At 40.2% G+C, this 26,156-nt stretch overlaps 1 protein-coding gene across 7 annotated transcripts in view; it reads left to right on the top strand.

Annotated features, from left to right (window-relative positions):
• The window catches only part of RARB (retinoic acid receptor beta), a 646,418-nt gene that overhangs the window by 480,950 nt on the left and 139,312 nt on the right, over positions 1-26,156 (top strand). Inside the window, exon 1 of one of the 7 annotated variants that reach the window (XM_075827192.1) lies at positions 16,060-16,678. The exons of the other annotated variants lie outside the window; for them this stretch is intronic. Coding sequence (XP_075683307.1) covers positions 16,516-16,678 — 163 coding nt within the window. The 5' untranslated portion in view covers positions 16,060-16,515. Of the gene's footprint in view, positions 1-16,059; positions 16,679-26,156 lie in introns of those variants that run through there. 7 annotated transcript variants of the gene reach the window in all.

The raw sequence follows: 26,156 nt of genomic DNA, 5'->3' as shown, positions 1-26,156 counted from the left end.
AGAGGACAGCACAAACAGGCTCTAACCAGAGTAGAAAGAGAAGTGGGAGGCCCCGCTGCACAACTGAGCAACAAGACAAGTACATTAGAGTCTCTAGTTTGAGAAATAGACGCCTCACAGGTCCTTAACTGGCAGCTTCATTAAATAGTACCCGCAAAACCCCAGTGTCAACGTCTACAGTGAAGAGGCGACTCCGGGATGCTGGCCTTCAGGGCAGAGTGGCAAAGAAAAAGCCATATCTGAGACTGGCTAATAAAAGGAAAAGATTAATATGGGCAAAAGCACACAGACATTGGACAGAGGAAGATTGGAAAAAAGTGTTATGGACAGACGAATGGGAGTTTGAGGTGTTTGGATCACACAGAAGAACGTTTGTGAGACGCAGAACAACTGAAAAGATGCTGGAAGAGTGCCTGACGCCATCTGTCAAGCATGGTGGAGGTAATGTGATGGTGGAGGTAATGTGATGGTCTGGGGTTGCTTTGGTGCTGGTAAAGTGGGAGATTTGTACAAGATAAAAGGGACTTTGAATAAGGAAGGCTATCACTCCATTTTTCAACGCCATGCCATACCCTGTGGACAGCGATTGGAGCCAATTTCATCCTACAACAGGACAATGACCCAAAGCACACCTCCAAATGATGCAAGAACTATTTAGGGAAGAAGCAGGCAGCTGGTATTCTATCTGTAATGGAGTGGCCAGCGCAGTCACCAGATCTCAACCCCATAGAGCTGTTGTGGGGGCAGCTTGACCGTATGGTACGCAAGAAGTGCCCATCAAGCCAATCCAACTTGTGGGAGGGGCTTCTGGAAGCATGGGGTGAAATTTCTCCCGATTACCTCAGCAAATTAACAGCTAGAATGCCAAAGGTCTGCAATGCTGTAATTTCTGCAAATGGAGCATTCTTTGACGAAAGCAAAGTTTGAAGGAGAAAATTATTATTTCAAATAAAAATCATTATTTATAACCTTGTCAATGTCTTGACTATATTTTCTAGTCATTTTGCAACTCATTTGATAAATATAAGTGTGAGTTTTCATGGAAAACAAAAAATTGTCTGGGTGACCCCAAACTTTTGAACGGTAGTTTATATGTGTCAGTACGTCTATATATTTACCTGTATGTATATATTCCAGAATGTGTGTATGTATATTTGCCTGTATGTCTAAATATCTGTCTTTATGTATGTACAGTATATATGTTCCAGCGTGTCCATATATGTGGAACATATATGTGGTCACACCAGGCAGAGCGGAGAGTGGTAGCGGTAGGCTACCGCTCACCGCTCTGTTTATAGTGTGGCGCTAAGTACAAGGGGCGAGTGTGGCGCTATTTAAAAGGGGGGGAATGTGGCACTATTTACAAGGGGGGAGTGTGGCGCTATTTACAAAGGGGCAGCGGGCTGTGTGTGGCACTATCTATAGGGGGGGGGAGTGTGCCGCTATCTACAAGGGGGTAAGCGGGCTGTGTGTGGCGCTATCTACAGGGGGCTGTGTCTGGCCTCTTTAATTTATTTTCTTTTAATTTATTGTTATGTTAATTACATTATATAACTATATCGCTTGTGAAATGTATATATGTTTTTATTCTCGAGTTACATTTAAAAAATTGGGGAAAAAAATTACACCTCATTGATTGGTACAGAAAGCAAACATGGCGAGGGGGAAGGAGATGTCGGGAAATAAGTTGGGGGGGGCGCCAATCTGATTCTTTGCCCCGGGTGCAGGAGAACCTAGCTACGCCTCTGGGTCCAGCACACGATATTATATGAAAAAATACAAAACTGTTTATTTAAGTAAAAAATAAAACAAGAAATGAAAGATTTCTACCTACTCCTGACGTAGCTCTCTTGCCTGTGCACCGATCAATCATGGAATGTGGCGTCCTTACTTCAAATGAGTGGTGAGCAGACCAAATTTGTTGTATATTTTCTACTTACTTCGGTATAAACACTGCAGCTGCTGAAAAACCTCTTTTTACAGGGAAGGGGACTTTTTGCCAGTTGGCACATGAGTGGTAAGCTCATGAGAAAGAAATTCTTTGAAAGAGATAAGCAGTATCTATGTAACTAGCTATGTAGCTTTGATTTAGTCGTAAACAGAAAAGTATGTGTCACGGGGGCGGAGTTTGGCTGCTGAAGGAGATGGCCGCTTGATCCCGGGGCTCCTGCCACATCATACGATTAAAGCGGCACAAAGCGTAGCTAAGTACTTTTAAGTACTTCAAATCAGCGTATTGACTGCAGCATACCTCGGGGCTCCTGTCGGGTACGTGAGGTGAGCGGACCGGGAGGTGCAGCGGGTGGAATCAGCCTCTTGGAGCGGCGGCCGGACTGAGGAAGCGCTGGGCCGGAGCTGCCACGTGGTGAGGAGGACGGCAGTGTGAGGGCAGCGCGGAACACAGCCGACACATAGAGCTGGACACTAGATATCTCAGGTAAAGGGGCTGGTGTGCCTGAAGAAGTAGGAGGACTGGAGTGAGAAAGTGAGAAAGTGCTGGATTTGGACTGACCACGGAGAGAAGTGTGAGGTACTTATCGTTAGCCATCGGTGGCTGGATCAGTGAGCAGCTGAATATTTTTCTTTATAGAGGACTCAACTCACCCTTGGCCTCATAGAATTGTATATATTGACTGCTCTGGTGAAGATCACGCATGCAGGCCTGAGTAGGCCTGAGAAGCCACGGCCTAAAGTTGTGCAGCGATCCAGAAGGGGGACTCCCTATTCTTCACAGTTGTAATTGGCAATTAATTAGCTGCTGGGCTGGTGTTTGGAAGCTATCTATTCTAGTGTATAATCACTGCTAAGTGGCCCGTATTATTTTGCATACTTTTCTGCTGGGGTCTGGTACCTGTAGCTTCTATCACCATGACAAAAAGGAAAGGCAAGGCAGCTCCTAGAAAACTCACAGAATATTTTGGAAACCCTACTTTGGGCCCTGCAGAAGAGTTGGACTCTCCGGCTCCACCATTGCAACCGCAGGTGTGCACCCAGTCACCTCTGGGCTCGCCCTCGAGAGCGGTGGTTCTTACGGAGGACGGAGTCTCTGCTTGGGACTCGGAGCAGTCTGGAAACGGGGGTCTGAGGGGGGCCTCATCTTCTCCTGGAGCCTTGCTTGCGCAGGCGAGCCCGGATCAGAGGGAATGCTTACAGGCGGATATGATGCCTGTCTCTCCAGCTCTGCTGACTGCTCAGTGCGACCTTCAGCAATTCCCTTCCTCTACTGACCCGATTACAGTGGACACATTGAAAAATATGCTTGTTATGCTCCAGAATGGAATTAATCAAAGCGTCTCCTCATTAGTCCGGAAACTTCAATCTAATGTTACTACATTGGGGGATCGCACGGATCATCTGGAGCGCAAAATGGAAGATGTCTCTACAGCGCATAATGAACTAGTGGATGCGCACACGGCACTAGAAGAAGAGGTGAAATGGCTTAAAACTAGGGCTACAGATGCTGAGGATAGGTCCAGACGGAATAATATTAAAATCAGAGGCATTCCAGAGGATGTGGCTCCATCAGATATTCAAGCATTTCTCAAACGTCTTTTTCTCGCTGTCGTACCCTCTCTTTCGGAACTGGATCTTACTATAGATCGGGCTCACAGGGTGCCCAAATCCAAAGCTGCTCCTGAAAAGGCGCCGAGAGATACGCTGGCCAGGATTCACTTCTACCATGTAAAGGAAAGCATAATGTTTCAATCCAGGAAGCTTAAGGCGCTGCCGGCGCCATATTCTTCTGTCTCCCTGTTTCCGGATCTCTCCGCAGCTACCCTGCAGGCACGCAGAGAATTTTTCCCGGTGACAAAGCTCTTAAGGGATCACAACATCAGGTATAAATGGGGCTTCCCAGTCAAGCTCCTGATTAACCGCAATGGTACATCGATTACAGTGTCTTCAGTGGAAGAAGGATTACGATGGCTGCAAAAGTGGAATATCGGTTCAGCTGGTTCTGTGGGACTGGCGGATAAACACAGATCTCCATCGCAAGTTACCAAAGAGTGGGACACTGTGAGATCTAAAAACACCTGAATTGTTTTTGTTTTCTCTTGCAAGCTTTTTTGTTTTGTCATTTATAGGACCCGAGTATCCAAGTAAATATGACAGGCTAAAGTAGTTATACACTGATTTGGTATTTTATACTTACTAAGTATCGTATGATGTGTTCTCTCCCCCAGGAATTTCGGTGCTCAATGAGCATTATGTCTTTGGGTTTAGTTGTTTTTATTCTTTATATTCGTTTTTCTTTGTTCAAATGTTTATATTCCAGGAACACCAAATACTTCATAACAGAACGGGGATCCAGGATTGTGGATCGAATGAAGTTGGGGAATAGGGTACAGTACGATATAGTTGGTAGAATACTCCGCAGGGTATCACAGCACATGTTCTATTGCCAGAAACATGGTACTGCATATTTCCTCCATTAATGCTAGAGGACTTAATAGTCCATTTAAGCGCAGTCTTTTATGGCGAGAGGCTAGGGCCCTTAAGTGTGAGGTACTTTTCGTGCAAGAAACGCACTTTCACTCGGACAAAACTCCCAAATTCTCAAATAAATTTTTCCCACATGTGTTCACCTCCTCCTGCCCAGCGAAACGTAAGGGGGTTATGATAGCCATTAAGTCCTCAGTTGCTTTTAATATGAAGTCCATTATCCAAGACCCACTGGGGCGATATGTGGGACTTGTCTGTGAAATTAATAATGTGTTATATACCTTTGTTAATGTGTACTTCCCTAACAGGCGTCAACAACACTATTATCGTTCGCTGTTAACCAAAATCAGATCCTTTTCCCAGGGTCTTTTGGTCTTGGGAGGGGATTTTAACTCCATAGGGGATCCTAATATGGATACTACTAATAAAAATAGACTTACGGTGCCGTTGTCTCAGGTTATGGCGGAGGAAGGCTTATATGATGTGTGGCGGTGTCAGCACGGGATAGAAAGGGATTATACATATTTTTCGCAATCTCATCTATCATACTCTAGAATTGATTTATTTCTGGTAGATGGTAGAGCTCTTGTTCAAGCCCAATCCTCTAGTATAGGAGACATTACGTGGTCCGACCACGCCCCAGTGTCAATATCGCTGGCGGAAAAATTTTCATCACCCCCCCCCTTCCCAATGGAAACTGAATGATTTTATTCTGCATCACCCTGAGTATACAGAGTATTTGAAATCAGAATTGTCTCACTATTTTTCCGTCAATATGAACTCGGTTTCCTGTCCTCACACTGTATGGAATGCTCATAAGGCCTTTATGAGAGGATTAATTATTAAGGCCTGTTCTAGGGTTAAACGGAAGAGGGAGGCGGAGGTTGTCGCAACTACACTTAAAATTGCGGATCTAGAAAATAGAAATAAATCTAATCCTTCCCCTGGTGTGGCTTCTGAATTACGAGCTTTACGATTGTCATTACAGGTGTTATTAGCGTCACAATATGATATCTTTCTTAAAAGGATGCAGGTACAAACATATGTCCATAATAATAGAGCGGGGGCGTTATTAGCGAAGAAATTGAAGCAGACAGCATTGCGTACACGTATAGCCTTTTTGATGGATGATAAGGGTAATAAAATCATTGACCCTAGAGGAATCGCTGAGCGATTTAGGAAATATTATAGCTCTCTCTACAACCTAAAAGATAATCCTGCGACATTTCAACCATCGACTTCTGAAATTGATGAGTTTCTGGACTCGGTGTCTCTCCCGAAAATTTCGGAGAATCAGTTGAAGGCCTTGTCTGAACCCTTTACTCTGGAAGAGATAACCCAAGCTATTTCTGCTCTAAAACCCTTTAAAGCACCGGGTCCGGACGGATTCACTAATAATTACTATAAGTGTTACACCTCTATTCTAGCCCCACATTTATTAGCAGTGTTTAATAAAGCGGTTTCCGAGGGCGCATTTCCTGCTGAAATGCTATCTGCCACTATAGTTACTCTCCCTAAACCGGGGAAAGAACCCACTGACCCAGCAAATTTTCGCCCAATATCATTACTAAATTCGGATATAAAAATTTATGCGAAAATCCTGTCCAATAGATTATACAATATAATTCCAAACTTGGTTAAATCTGATCAGGTGGGATTTGTGTCCGGGCGGCAGGCTCCGGATGGGACGAGGAGGTTTATTGATCTTGTGCAGTGGGTGGAGGCCTCCCGAACGCCTTCTCTGTTATTAACCTTGGATGCGGAGAAGGCGTTCGATAGGGTAAATTGGAGCTATCTGTCTCACATTTTGTCGCGTTTTGGACTGACGGGTAATATTGGTTCCGCAATATCGGCATTGTACTCTAGTCCTTCGGCTAGGGTTTTAACCTCTGGCTTTCTTTCTGACCCCCTCACAATCAGTAACGGTACACGGCAGGGGTGTCCTCTGTCCCCCCTCATTTTTGCTTTGGTGATGGAGCCGTTGGCGGAAGTAATTAGGACCAATTCTAACATAAAAGGTATTAAAGTAGGATCTGCGGAACATAAGATAGGCCTCTATGCAGATGATGTTCTCATAGCTATGACTGACCCTTGTAAGTCATTGCCCGCGTTACAACATTCTCTAGCGGAGTTTGGAAGAGTTTCTTACTATTCGGTTAATGCTTCGAAGTCACAGATACTGAACCTGGGGGTTGACTCTCAAACTAAAAATAGGCTGACATCACAATATCCATATAAATGGCAGGAGGGCAGTATTAGGTACTTGGGGGTGTATATCACTAGCCCCAGATCCGCACTTTTCTCTAAAAATTATATGCCTTTGTTGTCTAAAATATCTAAAATGTTAGAGGGGTTTTCAAAGCCAATGATATCATGGGCGGGGAGGGTGGCGGTGGTGAAAATGATGGTGTTACCAATTGTGTTGTATCTTTTTCGTACTGTAGTTATTTCTGTGCCTAGTAACTATCTCGCGAATTTACAGAGAATTATCACTAACTTTATTTGGTCAGGCCGGAAACCTAGAATCCGTGTTTCCACTATGACTAGGCACTGTTCTAGTAGAGGTATGGGAGTCCCGGATGTTAAAAAATACTACCATGCAACAGTTCTGTCCCATCTTAAACACTGGTGGAAGGGGAATACAGATCTTAGATGGGTGGAGATAGAGCGGGTTGCTGCAGCTCAACAATTGAGTTCCTTGCTGTATGTGGGTAAACCCTCCAGGTGGATGCCGTTGGTTCGCCTTTCCTCGATCACTACATCCTTATCTTCATGGCAATTTTTAGTGGCTTCCACACCTATATCAGAATGCGTGGCTTTGAAATTATTACCGCTGGGATATATCACCTCGTTAGTGCCGGACCTTCATGTCGAAAATTGGATGCTAGCTGGGGTGAACACTATAGGTTCCATGTATGATTCCGCCATTCTATTGTCGTTCCAACAAATGGTCCTCAAGTATGGAATCCCCCAGAGGGACTTTTATAAATATTTACAACTCCGTCATGCTTTACACTCTCTAACATTAGACGCGCCCTGTTTTCCAGCTACTGCATATAGATTCTTTACAAATGAGAACCAGAAACTTAGGGGCATATCGTTCTTTTATTCTGGGTTCAGTAGCACAGTGTCCGCATCAAAACCCGGCTATTTCCTGAAATGGGAAGCGGACTTAGAACAAGAGGTCCCGCTCAAAGATTGGTATACGGCTATTCATTGGGTTAGAAAGATTTCCAGGGGAGCTAGTCATTGGGAAACTGCACATAAAATTCTCTTACGCTGGTATAGAACCCCCTCCCAGATAGCCAAATTTAACACTCAGTACTCCCCTCTGTGTTGGCGGAAATGCGGTTTTTCGGGGAACTATATGCATGTGTGGTGGCAATGTCCCTTAGTGTTTATATTCTGGAAGGTGGTGTTTGCCCTTATTAGCTCGATACTGGCCACTTCGATATCTCCCTCCCCTGCCTTAGCATTATGTTTTATAGGATTGTCGGATATCCCTGCACAATTCAGACATGTAGTAGGTCATATTATCCTAGCTGCTAGGTTGATAATTGCTAGGTCATGGAAGTCCTCGGCTCCCTTAACGATGGCAGAATTGGTAAACATGGTTAAATTTGATTATGTCATGGAAAGGATGGTGGCGGTACGACTCAACCAGGTTGAAAAGTTCACTGATAAATGGTATATATGGTGTGAATATTTGAACTCCGGGACTCTCCCTCACTAGGATGTTTATGGAAGCTCAACCCTAAACCTTGAAGATGTTTGAAAATAATCGATCTGTAATCTCTGATACCAAGGACTTAGAAAATATATGATTGTCTCCTGGAATACTGTTTGTTTGGTTCATAAGTTGTAACTTTTCTAAAGTGGTATGTTATTAGGTGAATATGTCAACAATGTAATGCATAATATCCTGTGACATTTTTGTACGGCTATGTTGGCCTCATTGTTGGCATTGTATTTCATGTTTTACAAAATTTTGAATAAAGAGTGAAATTCAAAAAAAAAAAAAAAGAAAAGTATGTGTCACGAAGGGTCTGTGGACCCACTGGGCCGTACCGCCTTGGCGGTAAGGCAGCTAGCCAACAGGGCGGAGGTCAATGTCTATAGTTCGTATAGGTACCTGTGGCAGCTCGGACAGCAGTAAGGCAGGCTCGGCTGGGACTAGGCAGCAGGTAGACGTCAGGCGAGGTGAGGCAGGTCAGACATGGGATACAGCACGACACGACTTTGGCACAGCACAGTGCTTGACCAGGATAGTATGGCATGCAGGGAACAGGAACACACTAGGAGGCCATCACATAGACAAATTTGGGAAACATCAACAGCCCTCAGGCATAGAATCAGGGGGCTGGACCCCTCTTATAGTCCAGGGTACTCACGGGTTCAAAATTCATCAAAAGTCTGGTGCGCGCGCTGCCCCTTTAAGAGCGGGTACGAGCGTGCGCACATACCCTATGGGATCCGGCTGAGGTGAGTTGAAGCGAGCACTGGCGTCTTCTGAGGAAGAGGCTGGGGCCCGCGCTTGCCGACTTGTGGCTGCGGCTGTAAGGGGGGGATTGGAGCTGACGACCCGCAGCCACGGACATTACAGTTTGAGACTACATATGTTCATATGGCACATGTTCAGGCTGAAAAATATAAGACTGACTTTAAGAGATATCAACCTCTAAAATCCAGGTGTTTTTTGGAGCTGATTTTCAAAGCATTTTATATTTTTACAAGTGTTTTTTTTTTTTAAAGAGAACCTGTCACCCGCCCATACATGTGCAGCTGAGTGTACCATGTAATAGGCACTGCTGCCAAAATTGTAAAAGTTTTTTCTATCCTCCGTTATTTAGATATAGGTGCCGTTCTATTTGGTGCCCGATATGTACATAACCCCCTGAACTGTCCATGGGGCGTTTTTTATTTCTAAATGGCATAGGAGCATGTAACTTATCGCTCTGACACTCTCCAATCAACTACAGACAGTGTCAGGGCAGCTTGTGCTGTGTGATCTCTCTTGTGAGATCACACAGTCTTGTCGTTCTGCAGAGAGCGTGCACGCGCGCCAGTGCGCACGCACATCTCTGACGTCACTTTCGCCGATACTCCCGCCGCCACGGAAAAGAAGACGCGGAGAAGATCTATACAAACCTGGATGTGAGTATATCTTATTTTCCTTGTCTTCTGTTCCGTGGCGGTGGGAGTATCATCAGGAGCGGCGACATCGGAGAAGTGCGCATGAACAGGTATGTGTGAGGGCGCGTGCGCGCGCTCTCTGCAGAACGACAATACTGTGTGATCTTGCGAGAGAGATCAAATAGCACAAGCCGCCCTGACACTGTCCGTAGCTTATTGAACAGTTTCAGAGCGATAAGTTACACGCCCCCATGCCATTTAGAAATAAAGAAACGCCCCATTGACAGTTCAGAGGGTTATTTACATATCGGGCGCCAAATATAACGGCACTGATGTCTAAATAACGGAGGGGGATAGAATTGGTTTTTTTAAAGTCAGACAAGGTTTGTGCAACAGTTCCTATTACCTGGTGCACATGTATGGGCAGGTGAAAGGTTCTCTTTAAAGGGAATGTGTCGGTAGAATTTTTTTTTTAGTTAAACAATTATTATTTAAGTGATTACACATTGTTTTAATTTTTTACATTTTTTCACACGTCAGGAAATATTATAAATTAGATTTTAATTTATAACCTTTCCATGTGCTGGCCACTAGAGGGAGCAGTTCCCAAAATTGCAGCATGGTCAATGTGGTAAAGCAACCTCATTGCTTTATGCTTCAAATTTGGGGTAGACACACTCTCTCTAGTGTCCTCACACAATCCCCCCTCCCTTAAATTTAAAATAAAAATTCATGACACCTTCCCTTTAAGTGTTTTTTGAGGCATATTTTCAAAGCGTTTTGGAACCGTCAATGGGAAATGGGAAAAATCAGCTTGTAGAGTGCTTCAAGAAGTGACCTGTCACTTATTTTTACAAACCTGTAGTTTTGTGTGTTTTTTTTAATTCAGCAGCGTAAAAGTATGCCTCGTATTAACTACATAGCGTATTTCCTATTACAATCAATAGGAAGCTTTGTGCGGGCGTATTTCAAGTTACGAGAGTTTTATGCACCATGTCACAACGTACCCTATTAACCTGACCTAACACTAACATTTAAAGCAGAATAATTTGTTGGGTTATAATGGAATTAACCTTTCAATAATTTTTTCAGATGTAGACAGTAGGCAATTTATATTGTTATTATTGATCTGTTATGGCACATGGAACTGTAAAACTAAACAATTCAAGCAGAAAATGTGTCCATGGTGCTTCTTAAGATGTAATGTTGTAACGTTATTGACATATGGTAAGAAGAAGAATTCACTATGGAACTTTGTTATGAGGAACCTTCCTTCCATTGACATTGCTTTTAAAAGTGGTGGAAAATGTAATATTTGCTGTAGCTTGCAATGTCTACAAGGTCAATGTCATTCTGTGACATTCCTTATAGATAGGGGTTTTAAGTATATACACTAACAAAACTTTTATGAATACAAGGGAAGGAGTATAAAAAAACAGAGTTGAAACCATTTTTGCAGTGAGCTATAAATCCAAAGTACTTTTTTAGGAAAAAATATGGCACAATTGACAAACTGGAGAATAGGGGTCAAAAGATCATTTGACTGGATGATTTAGCAAGCAGTGCTTGTTTTGAAGTATGGGGTATGTTGATATTGGAAATTAATGTTTTCAAAGTGAGCTTTGCCAGTGAGTTTTATACACATTTCTATGTGCATCCGATTAATCTAGAACCTATGTTCCTAACCTTTGGTCTGTGTACACAACATGTGTCTAGAGGGTACTCATACTGTCCTTATGCTCTGCTTTTAATGTGTAGTACCTTGCATGATCATTAGTCTTGTGGTAATTTATTTAAGTAGGTGTATATATCTAAGAAACACCGATCTAAAATATTTGATAATCCGGCACATAAATGATCCCATTGGTTCCAGATTAAAAATGTTTTATTGTATAAGGCCTCATGCACACGATCGTAGCCGTGTGCACGGTCCGTGATTACTGAACAGATGGCCCAAGGAGTGTCATCCGCGGGCCGTCTGCAATCACGGACCATGCACACACAAGACTTTGACTTTAAAATGACTCATCCTATTTTTTTTGCGGTCCATGCTACCGGACAATGCTCGGACCGTGGAAACTACGGTTGTGTGCATTGACCCATAGGATAGAATGTGTCAAATACTTTCCGCAATTGCGCATAGTATGCGGTCCGTAATGCACAGTCGTGTGCATGAAACCTAGTTTATTATATAATTCAGGATCAACACAGGATCATATATATTATACAAGTAATACATAAACCAAGCATAATCCTCCTTCAATTAGTACAGAATATTGCTCCAAATCTTCCTACGTAATTAGCGAGCCGTGATGGATGCATATTTATGTTTTATTAAGTGTGTATAACTGTATAAAAAAAACATAGCTTGCTACAAATCAATATACTAATTCTGCTATGACTTTTGGACATACTGTGGTTACCTCTACTGTCAATGATGTAACCGGCTTCAACAAAGTCTTACTGATAAAAATCTAAACACTCCCATTAAAATTCCACTTTCCAGCCAAAAATGTTTAAACAACACCAGTGTCTCGTCCGTTGCTCATCTGGATTAGTACTATTATATTACAGCATTATTGGAAGCTAATGACACAGTGTATATAAAACAGACCATACAATTGTAGTCAGTGTAAAGATAGTGTCGTATCTTTATTATATTTGACTCATTTGAAGATAATGTTTATTATATACTAAGTATAGTAAAGAATTGTGTATACAGCAAATTCCCTGCAGCTTTTCTACTCCGCACAATAAAAAAATAAATAAAGGCACCTCTTGAAAGAGGCTCTGTCACCAGATTTTGCAACCCCTATCTGCTATTGCAGCAGATAGGCGCTGCAATGTAGATTACAGTAACGTTTTTATTTATTTTTAAAACTAGCATTTTTGGCCAAGTTATGACCATTTTTGTATTTATGCAAATGAGGCTTGCAAAAGTCCAAGTGGGCGTGTTTAAAGTAAAAATCCAACGGGGCGTGTATTATGTGCGTACATCGGGGCGTTTTTACTACTTTTACTAGCTGGGCGTTCTGACGAGAAGTATCATCCACTTCTCTTCAGAACGCCCAGCTTCTGGCAGTGCAGACACACAGCGTGTTCTCGAGAGATCACGCTGTGACGTCACTCACAGGTCCTGCATCGTGTCGGACGAGCGAGGACACATCGGCACCAGAGGCTACAGTTGATTTTGCAGCAGCATCGGCGTTTGCAGGTAAGTCGATGTAGCTACTTACCTGCAAACGCTGATGCTGCTGCAGAATCAACTGTAGCCTCTGGTGCCGATGTGGCCGACACGATGCAGGACCTGGGGCAGGAAGTGAGTGACGACACAGCGTGATCTCTCGAGAACACGCTGTGTGTCTGCACTGCCAGAAGCTGGGCGTTCTGAAGAGAAGTGGATGATACTTCTCGTCAGAACGCCCAGCTAGTAAAAGTAGTAAAAACGCCCCGATGTACGCACATAATACACGCCCACTTGGACTTTTACTTTAAACACGCCCACTTGGACTTTTGCAAGCCTAATTTGCATAAATACAAAAATGGTCATAACTTGGCCAAAAATGCTTGTTTTTTAAAAATAAAAACGTTACTGTAATCTACATTGCAGCGCCGATCTGCTGCAATAGCAGATAGGGGTTGCAAAATCTGGTGACGGAGCCTCTTTAAGGGTATCTCCTCCTGTGATCTCCTGACATACAAAACGTGACATACAATATAAAACAATAAGATACAAAACCCATAAGCATACAAAAAAAGATAAAAACATTTTTGTATAAGTCTGGCATGGGGGTGCACGCTAAAAAGACTGAGACCAGCCCCACGCATTTCGCTAGAAAAAGTCTGGCTTCCTCAGGGATATTTGGTTGTTTAAGCTGAATAAAGTTAACATGTCGTTTTTTACGCTGTAAAAACAAAAAACCCCAAAAAACTATGGAGAAATCACAGTTTCTTTCCAACTTTACACCACAAAGAATTGTTTTTCAGTTTCCCAGTACATTATATGGTATATTAAATGATGGCATTAAAAACTACAAGTTGTCCCGCAAACACAAGCTCTCATATGGCTATGACTATGGAACAATAAAAAAGTTATGGCTTTTGGAAAGTGAGAAAGAAAAAACGGAAATGAAAAATGGCTGCGTTGGCAAGGGGTGAGTGTGGGAAGGTAGTAGACAATTTCACTCAGGTTTTGTTTTTTTTGCAGGATGCATTCAACCATTCTAAAAAAAAAGGTGAGTTTTTCAACGCATAAATCTAGGGTGGGTGCCAGACAAGTGTGTAAAATAGACTTGTGGGTAGCTGCTAAATTGCTGAATGGAAGCTCTGTGTAGTGATTTTACCATAAATAATTATCATTCTAGCATAATCATGTATGTTTTCCATGCTCATAGTTTGCGTTTTTGGTATGTATTTTTTATTATTTTATTTTTGGCATATAGCATAAACATCATTCATTTACATGGCATTAAGATGACTGGGGTCCCTGGATTTGAAAAACTTTGTAAACTGATAAGGTTATTTGTTGATATATCCTCCCTGAGTTCCTTCAATTGAAAGATGAAAGATATCTGGGGTTCTCTTTCTCTGTTGCGTCAGTACATGACTGATAAACAATGTTATTATAAGCCTCCCTGGCATCCACCTTTGAAGTACTTTCCATGGTGGGTAGCACGAGTTTCAGTTAGTATTCTGTATTGGGTAAAGTTTCCTTTTAACCAAGGTTTGTCAGAGATTATAAAAAAGTGTAAATATTATTTTTCATGGAACAGCGCCACTCTTGTCCATGGGTTGTGTCTGGTATTGCAGCTCAGCCCCATTCAAATGAAAAAAAAAGTTGTTTTTTTCTTCTAATTACAGATGACTCCATTATTGCATATCCGGCAAAATGTATAATACACAGTAAATAGTTATACTGGGGGGAGATGATGATGTTGATGATTCTTGTGTAGGCTAAAAAGATTGCCCCATCCACATTTTCAGACACATTTGTGTATGTCGGAAATAGTGGCACGGGCACCTCAGAAATATCCCCCACTGTGTTGGCAGCAAAGTAGAGGTAATACACTTAGGATTCAACGGTTGCTAGGTAACCATATTTACTTGCAAGATAAATTAGATTTACCCATAATCCTCTTTCTACTCTTGGGGTGCTGATTTAAATATATTACCCTTAAGCATAAATGTTCTTTGAAATAATTGGGGTGATACATAAACAAACCCCTCTGTAGCAGAATCGGAGCTCGCGGCCCAAAATTTGAAGCAAAATTTTGGCGCACTACATGTGTTCCTGTAGTTTAGTGTTTTGTTAACCCCTTAATAAGTCCTGGAACATAAGTGTTCTGGTTGGTTGGAGGTATTTCTATACAGTTACAGGTATATTATATTACATTTATTCTTTTTAGGTTCTAGCTAACATGACTCTCGTTCTTCTTGCTACATACAATAGTATAAATGTCGACTCTTGAATCACCGTGGTGGTCGCTATATAAAGTGGCGATGCTCAGCTAGAAAGGTATTTATATTGTGAAGGATCTAGCACCAGCAAATTACAAGGGTAAGTGTTGTAAGATGGCTCTCTGAAGTGGAGAGCAGCACTTTTTAGAGTACATCCTTCTTATGTAGAGGCAGCGTAAGGAAAACGCAGCTTTTATCGATGCCTCAACAGTGGCCTCTTGTGCCGATGGGGGGCTGCAGGAGGGGGTGATTAGGGAGACAAGAATACAACCGGACTTGCCCCATAGGCGAACAGTGATGTGATATTAACACCAAGACTGCTGCTGCCGTGCCCTTTTCCGATTGTTTTCTGTCTTATTGTTCTAATAAAGAAGAAGCGCGGAGCTTTGATTAAATTTGACATATGTGACTTCTCGCCCCCCAACCTCTCCTCTTTATCGGGACATTGCTGTGGATTAATGGTTATCTTCAAGCACGTTAACACTCGAATGCTACTGCGTAAAAAAAGAAGAATAATAGAAGACAATGCGCCTCTGATGCTGAAATGTCTATGACCGATAAATTGAATTTTAATTGAGTAAAATGTTCTTCTGTGCAAAATTAGAAAGGCTAAATCTTTAGAGAGGAGGAGGCTGAAAAGCTGGATTATGTATGCATCTGATTAAGACGGCGAGAAGGAACCCGTCATTGAACAAATAAGACTGGTGACGGGTCAGGACGGGCACATGAAATCTGTGTATATTTTCCTGTTTCTAGCAGTCTATTTACATTTAGAAAGTGAACGTAGAATCCTAGCCCCAGATAATGCAACCGAGCGAGCGAGCAAGCAAGCGAGCGGCTGCCTGCATCTCTCTGCTCGTTCTACAGTGCTGCTGGTAGTCTTTAAGCTGTGTGAGAATCCTGGGAGTTGGTGATGTCAGACTGGTTTGGGTCATTTGAAGGTTAGCAGCCTGGGAAGGGTTCATGGAGAGTTCACTCGCATATATTAGGCAATCCAATCTTTCATTTTGTGTGACACAAGTAGTAGGAAGTGAGCTGTTCAAAAGCAGAAGGATCTATTTGCTTCAGAAGGGGGGACCAGAGTCCTGGATGAAATAAATGTTGTTATTTTTACCCACTTTGAGCTCAGTATCAACTGGCGAGCAGCTTCAGCTTATTCACTGCTGCACAAGGCTGCAAGCACCTTCAGGAATTTAGAGACATTTTGCCTGCAGCTGACAGCTTGGATTTCTCCGTCCCCCTCGCCTGCTCTGCTGGAATGGCTGGGAAGCTTGGAAAATAGTAAATGATCATTTGGATCAATTACAGGCTTTTAGCTGTGTTGTCTGTCATAATTCATGATTCTGGTCTGGGAAATAGACCAACAGCCTACGTGCCAAAAAAAGGGGGCAGAGTTTGATGGAGTTGGGTGTACTTTTAGATGCCATTTTACTCTGCACCTAAAGGAAAAGCACTTTTGCAGGCATTCTGTATAGGGGGGAAATCATGTTTGACTGTATGGATGTGCTAGCTGTGAGCCCTGGGCAAATGCTGGATTTCTACACTGCAAGCCCGTCTTCTTGCATGCTCCAGGAAAAAGCTCTTAAAGCGTGCTTCAGCGGATTGGCACAGACAGAATGGCAGCACCAACACCGGCACAGTGCTCAATGTAGGTCCACTTACCAGCCCGTCTGGCTTTATTTTGTTCTCTTCACTGCTTTTGACTGCATGCCATAAATAACTGAACTTTAAAAAGGCATCAATTAAAATGCGCTCCTTTCTTTAGATATCAGCGTCGCTGTCACGTAAAATGGAAATTTCATGCTATAATATTGCATCTCTATAATAACCATATTTACGTATTTATACATTTTGTTCATGTAAAAGCATGGATGTGTTTACATATATATATATATATATATATATATATATATATATATATATATATATATATTATGTTATGTACTTTATTTAACATTCAATATTTTTATTAGCATTTTGAAACATTTGATAGCTTTTATAATAATAAATATACATAATAATAAATAATTATCATTATCCTCGTCGTCGTCCTATCCGGTCTGTAATACTTCGAATGCAGAAATAATATAAATAGAAGTCACCCGTTTTTTTTTCTAACTAGGTTTTTAGTGTTGTTTGAGTTGTTGTTTTGCTGCTACAAGTTTATGTGATTTGTATAGTCACAAGTGTTCCTATAGCCCATTGCCGTGGCTATAACTTTGGCTGTCTTGAAAGCCATAATTCTTCTAAAGTTTGACCTTCGCACCTTTAAATTTGCTTTGCTCTGACTTAAAAGTTTCTGCTTCGCTCCATCAGTCTGGCTATTGGACACTTCAGTGTTTAGCCATCAATTATAGCCATGCCCCGAGTTGCAGGCAGTGCTTTACACATTTACAGTAGGAGGCTTGTGAAGGAGGAGAACTCTTTGCTTGTGGTCTACAAAGTCCTGTTATCTGATCTTGACATGGTGCCGGAGAACACATATATTGTAAACAGTAGTGCTGCTTTAGCACTTTGGCTTCAACTTTGAGAAATGACCAAAGCACCAGAATGCACAAGCCATTCACTGCTCCAAAGAGCCTACAGGATGCTGCTTTTTACTGACACTCATTTAGATGAATTACTAAGCTATTTATCACAATGGTTTTAACACCGTGTTCGACACCTCGGCTGTGGATTACTCCTTCAGTGATGATGATCCTTTTTTGCTTTATGATCGCTCCATTGCTCCTCACACCTAAGTGAAGTCTTGTATCTTCTACCTGAATTGTGACTCTATGCACCTACTGTAATATATATCGTAATCGACAATTGTGGCAACATGGCTCAAGTATGCCAAAATCCCATATGCATCACTTGGTAACCAGATAGGTCGACATAAATAAAACTTGATTTACCGGTACCTACTTTTTTACTTTTGTTGTACTTCCCATTTACGATAGTGTTTAAAGTTTATAAGAACAACTGGCTATAGAAACATTCTTATAATATATGTTTATTGGATATAATTCTAATTATTTGGTAAACTAAGCCTATAAGAAAGCCTTTTTGCCTTTTTATATATACCTACACTGACGTTATATTTGTCTTTTTAATCTGAGATGATGTCATCTCTGGTTCTAATCAGAATAAACATGGACGTGTTTGTATAAACAGTGAAGGTGTTAAACATTTTACAAGTTTACATGATATCGGGAAACTGGTGATACCAGATTAGAGTTCAGTTTCAGCCCTGTGTAAAGTTGCTTATATGACGACTGGGAAAACTCATGCCCTTTAAATACATGATGAAACTACCTTTTTAATGTATGATTGCATTTCAACGTGTTCATTGCCTCCTCCTCCACACCACTCCCTCGATGTTTTATCAATTCGGCCTCTACATAAATTATTTTCTAGTGCTTTCGTGAAGGAGTGTATAAACAGATTTTTCCCCAGATAAATTTTGGCTTGTGCAATCTGCTTTGGACAAAATCCAAATTATTAAATTCATAGCAAAAGAAAAATGGGGCCACATTCTCTACTCAAAACATGTAATAACAAAATAGTCGATATAATTCTCTTTTAACTAATATTTAATAATGTCTATAGAATTTTTATAGGATATAGATTTTTAGATATTAAGTGAGCTTTCGATAAATTAGGTAAAAAATATTGATAATTTGGCAAAAATCCGAAACTACTTTACACAAGATAAAAAAAATGCATAGTAAATATCAATTCTACTTTTTGACACAAAATATTCATATTCTGCAATGCTTTGCTAGTGTGTATGTTTAGGCATTCAATTTACATACTTATTTATCCAGTTATAAAACTGGATGAAAACAATGTTCTATACTTTTTTTTTAGATATAAAAATATAGCAGAAAATACGTAAAAAAATAAATATATATATTTGTTTATAAAAAAAATTAAGTCATTTTTTTTTAGATTCGACTGATTTTGTTTTTATGTATTTTATTCCTACTTTTGAAGATGTTTGTATCTAGAGCCTATGTTATATAGATAACTGCAGATACCTTTGTATTTTGCGTTACGGCCCTGAATTATTAAAGTATTTATTTTACAGCATAAAAGAAATAGTGAATAGAAATACACAGCTTTTTGTGGCGCGACAGTGGAATTTAAAGTAAACTTTAAGTACTGAAGCTTTGCTTTTAAGAGGTATTTTACACTCATCACAGTCATCGTCTACATTTTTTACTATGCTGCAAAGCAGAGATTTATATGTGTAGTTATTGTAGCATCAAAATAATGGTTGGGTATTTTGTGTTCGGTAGTGCTAAGAGTGTGGCCATCATCGATCACGCCATTATTTTGAACGGAAACAGCCTTCTTTATGGTGCCATTTTGTTTTTGTTTTTTCCGCTCATGATGGGTGGATCAGTGATTTAAAAAAATGTCCTTTCTGGTAGAATTTATATACAGAGAGGGTTACAAGATTTAGTATCTACTTGATATTCTGTGGATCCCTTTACACTGGAGTTCATCAGGGTGTTTTTAACACGTTTTTATTGCAGTTTTGTTTCTAATTTTCATGTGCTTCTTATTTGCATTTTAATAACCGCATATGTTTTTCCGGAAATCGATGCGATTTTACGATGCAGTTTTTAGACGTGTGGCTATTACAGTTGAGGCACTCCGAAACTATGTTCTTCACCTGTAATATCTGCACATCCAAAAACGGCATCGCAAAACCGCGGCAAATTCCCGTTAAAATGCATGCGGCTTTTCACAGCAATTAAGAAGCACATAAATTGGGGAAAAAAAAACTGCAATAAAAACATTGTAAAAATGCCCTGTGGAATCCCAGCTTAATATTATTGTTATAATCAGGCTATTTTTCTCCTCCATCCATACAACCCCATCAGAAAAGACTTGCCCTGCCCACTCCATTGATTTTCACAAGAGCTCAGGATGATAGAGGAAAACTCTTTCTGGAATTTGTCTTGCTAGAGACAGTATGTAAATGTTTTCAGCATGGTAGATGTGGCAAAACACATTTTGAGTGAAGATTTTTTTTCCCCTGTTGATCATACCATGTTTTTCGCATGTACGGATTTATTGCAGCTCAGCTATTTTTATGGTGTGTCCCAAATCCCCCATTTAATACATAATACACTTCAAAGGATTACTATTCGTGAACGAAGATTTATACAGATCTTATATTTCTGTTTAAACTTTTCTCTAACTTCAAATAAAAAATTTAGAACAGTTCGATGTATAAACTTACAGGATTTTTTAAAACCTTGTGCATTAAAAAAATTAAAATAGTTAAGAAGTCAATAGCATCCGATGATAAATATATAGAAGTTGCCAGAAACCATATGAGAAATTTTTACAAAAAAGTCATCGTAAGTCTAAAAGTTGGGATTTTAGTGTTTTTTTTTCTTTGTTCTTTTTTCTTCAAAAACCTGTGCTACACAGTGTAGTGTTCATATTCAAATTTATTATACCAAACATTTTCTATTGATGGTTCCTCCTTTTATTTTACCCGTACACTTAATGTATTTGCTGTTTTATTATTGGGGAGAGGTTGCTCCTTTTTTTTTTGTTCCTTTTTACTGGCAGTTTTACTGTATGTGACATCATGAAGGAATAATGTATGATTAAACCCTGTGTATTTGCATATTTTTTCTTCATATATGTGTGTTATATTACAAAAAATGCACAATGACCGTGGAGTAATAAATGTCATGTATGTATTGGGCATAGAAAATGATCAAACCACCAAGACGGTGGATTTTGTGCTTAGCTGAAAGCTATATAATAAGTAGGAACTTCTTAAGAGTTTGCCCTATACACAAACCCTTTCAGTCATTTTTAGACCTTGTACCCATTATGTTATTATGCTCTAGCAATTTGGCAGTCGTAACCGATATCATTACCACTGGAGAGCTTATATAAGGCACGCAGCACTTAATAGAGGGGTCTTTAACACGACACCAATAGCGATATTTTCCACCTTTATCCTCTTTAGTTTTTTTATGGTTTTATGCATGATATACACAAAAGCTATGGCGCCGATTTTGGAATGCTAGGAATATTAATCCGAGTCAATTAACTTTGTACATGATAAAGGTTTATTTCCATAAATGGCGATAGGTTTTAAAGTTGCTACAGAAATAGCATTATATTAAACCTGTCTGATATTAGACATATTTTAATGCCACGTATTTGAAAAATTGACTTTTATCATAAGAGCACTGGTTTTTCCACAAGAGATATCACAGTCTTTGGTTGTCTTGGCTAAAATTTGATTTTAGAACATTAATAATAATGTGTCATCTGCATGGAAGCCTTTGAATCATTAGTATAGCTTCACGAGAGGGCTGAATTTTCTAATAAAAGGTTATGAGGAATTTGTAAGTGTGCCAACGAAGTTCCCCTTGTTACCTGAGAGGAACTGAAATGATCAAAATGAGAAATATTTGCTCTTTCATAGAAAATCCATCAAGATCTGACCTCCAGGTCTTATGTCCTATATCTGCTTGTGCTGCATGTCCCACTTAACGTCTCAGCTCCCCCTCTCGAGGATCTTTTGGTTGTGCATGGCGACCGTTCCAAATTGCATTCACTTGTTAAATGAAACCATTAAAACTGCAGCCGAATCACCTTTACTTTTTTATCAAAGTCCGTGGTTGCGAGAAACTGTTTTTCTGTAGGCCATTTCGGGCTTCAAAAGACTAAAGCCTGGACTGCTATAAAGCTTGGGGCTATAATTAACTGAAATTGAAATGAATGCAAGTAAAAACTTAGTTCCTGATGTTTTAATCTAGAATTATATTTTCATGTATTACCGGAGAAATTCTTAAAGGCAAATATAATTATTTTATAATGTTTGTCAGAACTGAGTTCAATTAACAGTAGAGCGATTGTGATCTTTTTCAGGAATAAATATTTTTTAATTTATTATTTATTTTTGGGGGGGGGGAGAGGTTTCGTGGTTTATATTTGTAGCGGGCAGCATTACTGGAAAAATTACAATATCATTGTCTACGTTGGTCAGGAGGGACACACTATATATATCCCCAATTTAGATTTGGATTCTACGTCTGTACAAATGAACTAGTCAATAGCAATAAGTCATTGTCCACACTCTGTGACACATTTTCGGCCATCCTATGATTTATTCTAGTGATGTGACCATAAGGTCATTATCATTTTAGTAAGAAGTTTGCTTTATGTTGACTATACAAATCGTAGAAACTGAGAGAAATTGTAGAATCAATACATGTCAATCCTAAAGCTGGTTGTACATGGCTCAATTTATTGGCCTAACATAGTGATTATTGTCACGGTTGTGTAAGGAAAGATATTTAGCGGTTTTGAAGATCAGAAGTAGCTGATCACACAGTGAGATTTTCCAGTATGTTGGAAATGAGCACAGCTGTAGATCTTCCGATTTGTCCAATATTTTCATTAACCTTTTATAATCTGTCTTAAATGTTCTTAAATTAGTCGCATGTGCTTGACTATTAGACCTCGAGTGGCGCATTTTGAGTTTGCCACATATGTTGATGGTGAGGTTAGCCAAAATCTATCTACAGTCCTCTTGGAATAAGGGATCAAGTTTATGCCGCCTTTCGTTTCAGATGATTTCATATCCTAAAAAATTACCACAATAAATGAGTGTGTAAAAATGTGATCTTCATACTGCATATTCTAATCTATCTATCTATCTATCTATCTATCTATCTATCTATCTATCTATCTATCTATCTATCTATCTATCTATCTATCTATCTATCTATCATCTATCTCTATGTTGCAGTACCAGTTGATAAAAATTGCTCCACTAACAGTGTATGTGGTGAATATTGGGTATGTTGCTTATTTCTCACTTCGATAATGATGGCCAACCTCTAAACAAGAAAAATGCTGTTTTATATAAGGTCTATTTGTTCAATCCATAAATTAAATCAATACTCACAGACGTTTTTGCAGTGTAATTAAATGGCAGATGCCCAGTAAATGTCTAAATACAAGTCATTTAGTATCTTCCAAAATGAAAAGGGTTGGCTTGGGTTGAGTTCAATGTGTAATTGGCACTGTGCCACAACCTTATTGGCATACTTTGACAGTACTTAACATTAAAATGTTAAATGATGTTAGTAACGATCAGACTTTTAACATCCGCCACAATTTTATTGTCTCCAGGTAGTTTGTACGTTATAATGCTACTTAGAGTCAGACTGGGGAAATGTTCTCTTTCTGAATGGCCAACATTTATTATGTTGTATACACACACGCAACACAGGAACTTCACTATTGTCTGCTTTGCCTTAATAATAATCTTTAGTGCCAACATATTCCGCAGCACTTTACACTTCAGAGGGTATAGACAAATTCAGTCATTACATAGTGACAAAACGAATTAACAAATCAAATAATAGGAGTGAGGGCCCTGCTCACAAGGGTTTATAATCTACCGTATGAGGAAATAGGGGGTGACCCAAAATGTAAAGAGTGCTTGTTTTGTACAATAGTCCAGTTATCTTTAATAAAATAGGGTAATACATATAAAGGAGTCACCCAGACAGTATTTGTGTGTTCACATATATAAAGCGCATTAGGGTGCAAGGATTGTGGGGGATACTGTTAAATGAAGAGATTAAAGGGCTTATCCGGGGACCAAAAATTGCATTGCAATAATATATTTATGTGAAACAAAGTAACTTACTAAATATACTTTAATTTAAAATGCTGTACTAAATGGTGCCGTTCAAGCCTTGTGGATTGTTCCCGAAAGTGCTGGAACTTTTTTAATAATGACGACGCTTGCTTCATGTGCTGTTCGTGAACATGACTGCAAGGAGCTGTCACATTGCCTATTTTTTTTAGTCCCGAGCAGAGCATCAGCTAGTGCTTTGCTCGGGACTCCAGCACTGCTCAATTCAGGGGTTTCCTATCGCTAGAATTCCCGAGCACAGTGACGTCGGCAGCATTACCGGAGTCCCCGAGCAAAGCATCAGCTGATGCTCTGCCTGGGGACTACAGCACTTCTGCCAACGTCACTGTCTCTGTGCATATATGGGCAATGACGTTGGCAGCAATACTGGAGTCCCCAAGCAGAGCATTAACTGATGCTCTGCTTGGGAACTCCAACAATAAGAAACCCCTGAAGTCACTGATCATGTATGAACAGTGACGTCGGGTGCGGGGCTGGAGTCCCCAAGCAGGGTATCAGCTGATGCTCTGCTCAGGGACTCCAGTACTGCTGCCGACGTCACTGTCCATATATGGAGAGTGACAGTGACGTGGGCAGGAGTGCTGGAGTCCCCAGGCAGAGCATCAGCTGATGCTCTGCTCGGGAACTCCAGTGATAGGAAACCCCTGAATTGACCAAATATGGAGATCAGAAGCAGTGCTGGAGCCCCGAGCAAAGCGCTAGCTGATGCTTTGCTCGGCACTCAAGCAATAGTCAGTGTGACTGCCCCTTGCGTTCATGTTCACGAACAGCACATGAAGCAAGCCCTGTGTCGGAGCGTCATCATTATTAGAAATGCTCCAGCACTTCCGGGAACAATTCACGAGGTTTGAACTGCAACATTTAGTACAGAGTTTTAAATTAAAGTATATTAGAAAGTTACTTAGTTTCACATAAATATATTATTGCAATGCAATTTTTGGTCCCCAGATAACCCCTTTAATTTCTGAGGAATAATCTGGTAGGGGAGTAAAGGAAAGGAGTTAGATTAGGGAATTTAGGGAATTTGATAGACCGGCCTAAAAGTATGTGTTTTTAGGACACACCTAAAATTGTGGATTTTTGGAATTAATCTGATTGTACAGGATAGAACATAACAGAGAACAGGTGCAGGTTTGGATTGTAGAGTATGTTAATCCTAGATCGATGAAAGAACTACATCACGGGTAGGGGGTAGACAGAGATGAGGAAGGAGATGTAAGGAAGTGCAGCAATGCGGCGAGCTTTGTGAGTGAGCGTGATAAGTTTAAATTGAATTCTAACGTTAATGGGAAACCAGTGCAGGGACAGGCACAGTGTAAAGGCATTGGTGTAGCGGTTGGACAGAAAGATGAGTCTGGCTGCTGCATTCAGGATAGATTGGTGTGGGGAGAGTTTGGTGAGGGGAAGATTAACTAGGAATGACTTACAGTAGTCAAGATGAGAGTGAATCAAAGCAACAATTAGTTTTTTTTCTGTTTCCACAGGAAGAAAAGGGCAGATTCTGGAGTAGTTTTTGAGGTGCAGGCTACTTGAGCGCACAAGTGATTGAATATAGGGCGTAGGGTTGTCACGATACCAGAATTTGGACTTCAATACCGATACTTCATGTAGTATTCAAAACGATACTTTGCGAACAATAATAAAATAAAATAAAAATCTTCCATTTTCTAATGTGAGGCACGTGGAGTGATGAATTTTGAACCTGCATGTGACTGACGTTAATAGTAATTAACCCCATCATGTTCCTCAGTCATAATGTACAACATTGGGTTAATGTGTGAGGCACATGATGGGGTTAATTACTATTAATGTGAGGCACATGGAGGTTCATTACATCTCGTGCCTCACATTAATAGGTAAGAGAGCAGTTTTTATTTTATAACAGCGTAAACATCATAAATGACGCTATTTTTGTTATTACGGTCGTGACGATACCAAATGTGTATAGTTTATGTATTGAGACTTATTTTTATATTTATTGTAAAAAATGTGTGTATTTTCTTTTAATTTAATGTTACTTTATTTAAAAACAAAAAAAAAATGTTTTAACATTCTTTATTTATTTATATTTTTCCATCAGAAAATGTTTTTTCCATCAATACAGAAAATATACACATCCATCATACATATATAGCAATGGGAAACAAAAAGAGCACCAAATAAAGATAAAATAAAGGTATTACGTGTATAACACTTCCAAACACAATGCACCACAGTCTTCTGTTCCAGCAGAAGAGAAAATAATATGATAGACAAAATACATGGATATCAGGAATACATAGCAATACACCATAAGCAATATTGATAGTGCATCCAGGACAGTGGGCACCACGACAATCAGAATCAGAACCACTACACATCATAATGAACTGATTTCCACACTTCACATCGGAGAGAGGATAAAATAACTAGGCAGAACCAGAGAACCCAC

This window comes from Rhinoderma darwinii, chromosome 5, assembly GCF_050947455.1.
Source record: "Rhinoderma darwinii isolate aRhiDar2 chromosome 5, aRhiDar2.hap1, whole genome shotgun sequence".
Taxonomy (NCBI): Eukaryota; Metazoa; Chordata; class Amphibia; order Anura; family Rhinodermatidae; genus Rhinoderma; species Rhinoderma darwinii.
Note: the sequence above shows the minus strand (reverse complement) of the source record. Positions and strands in the feature narration are given on the sequence as shown.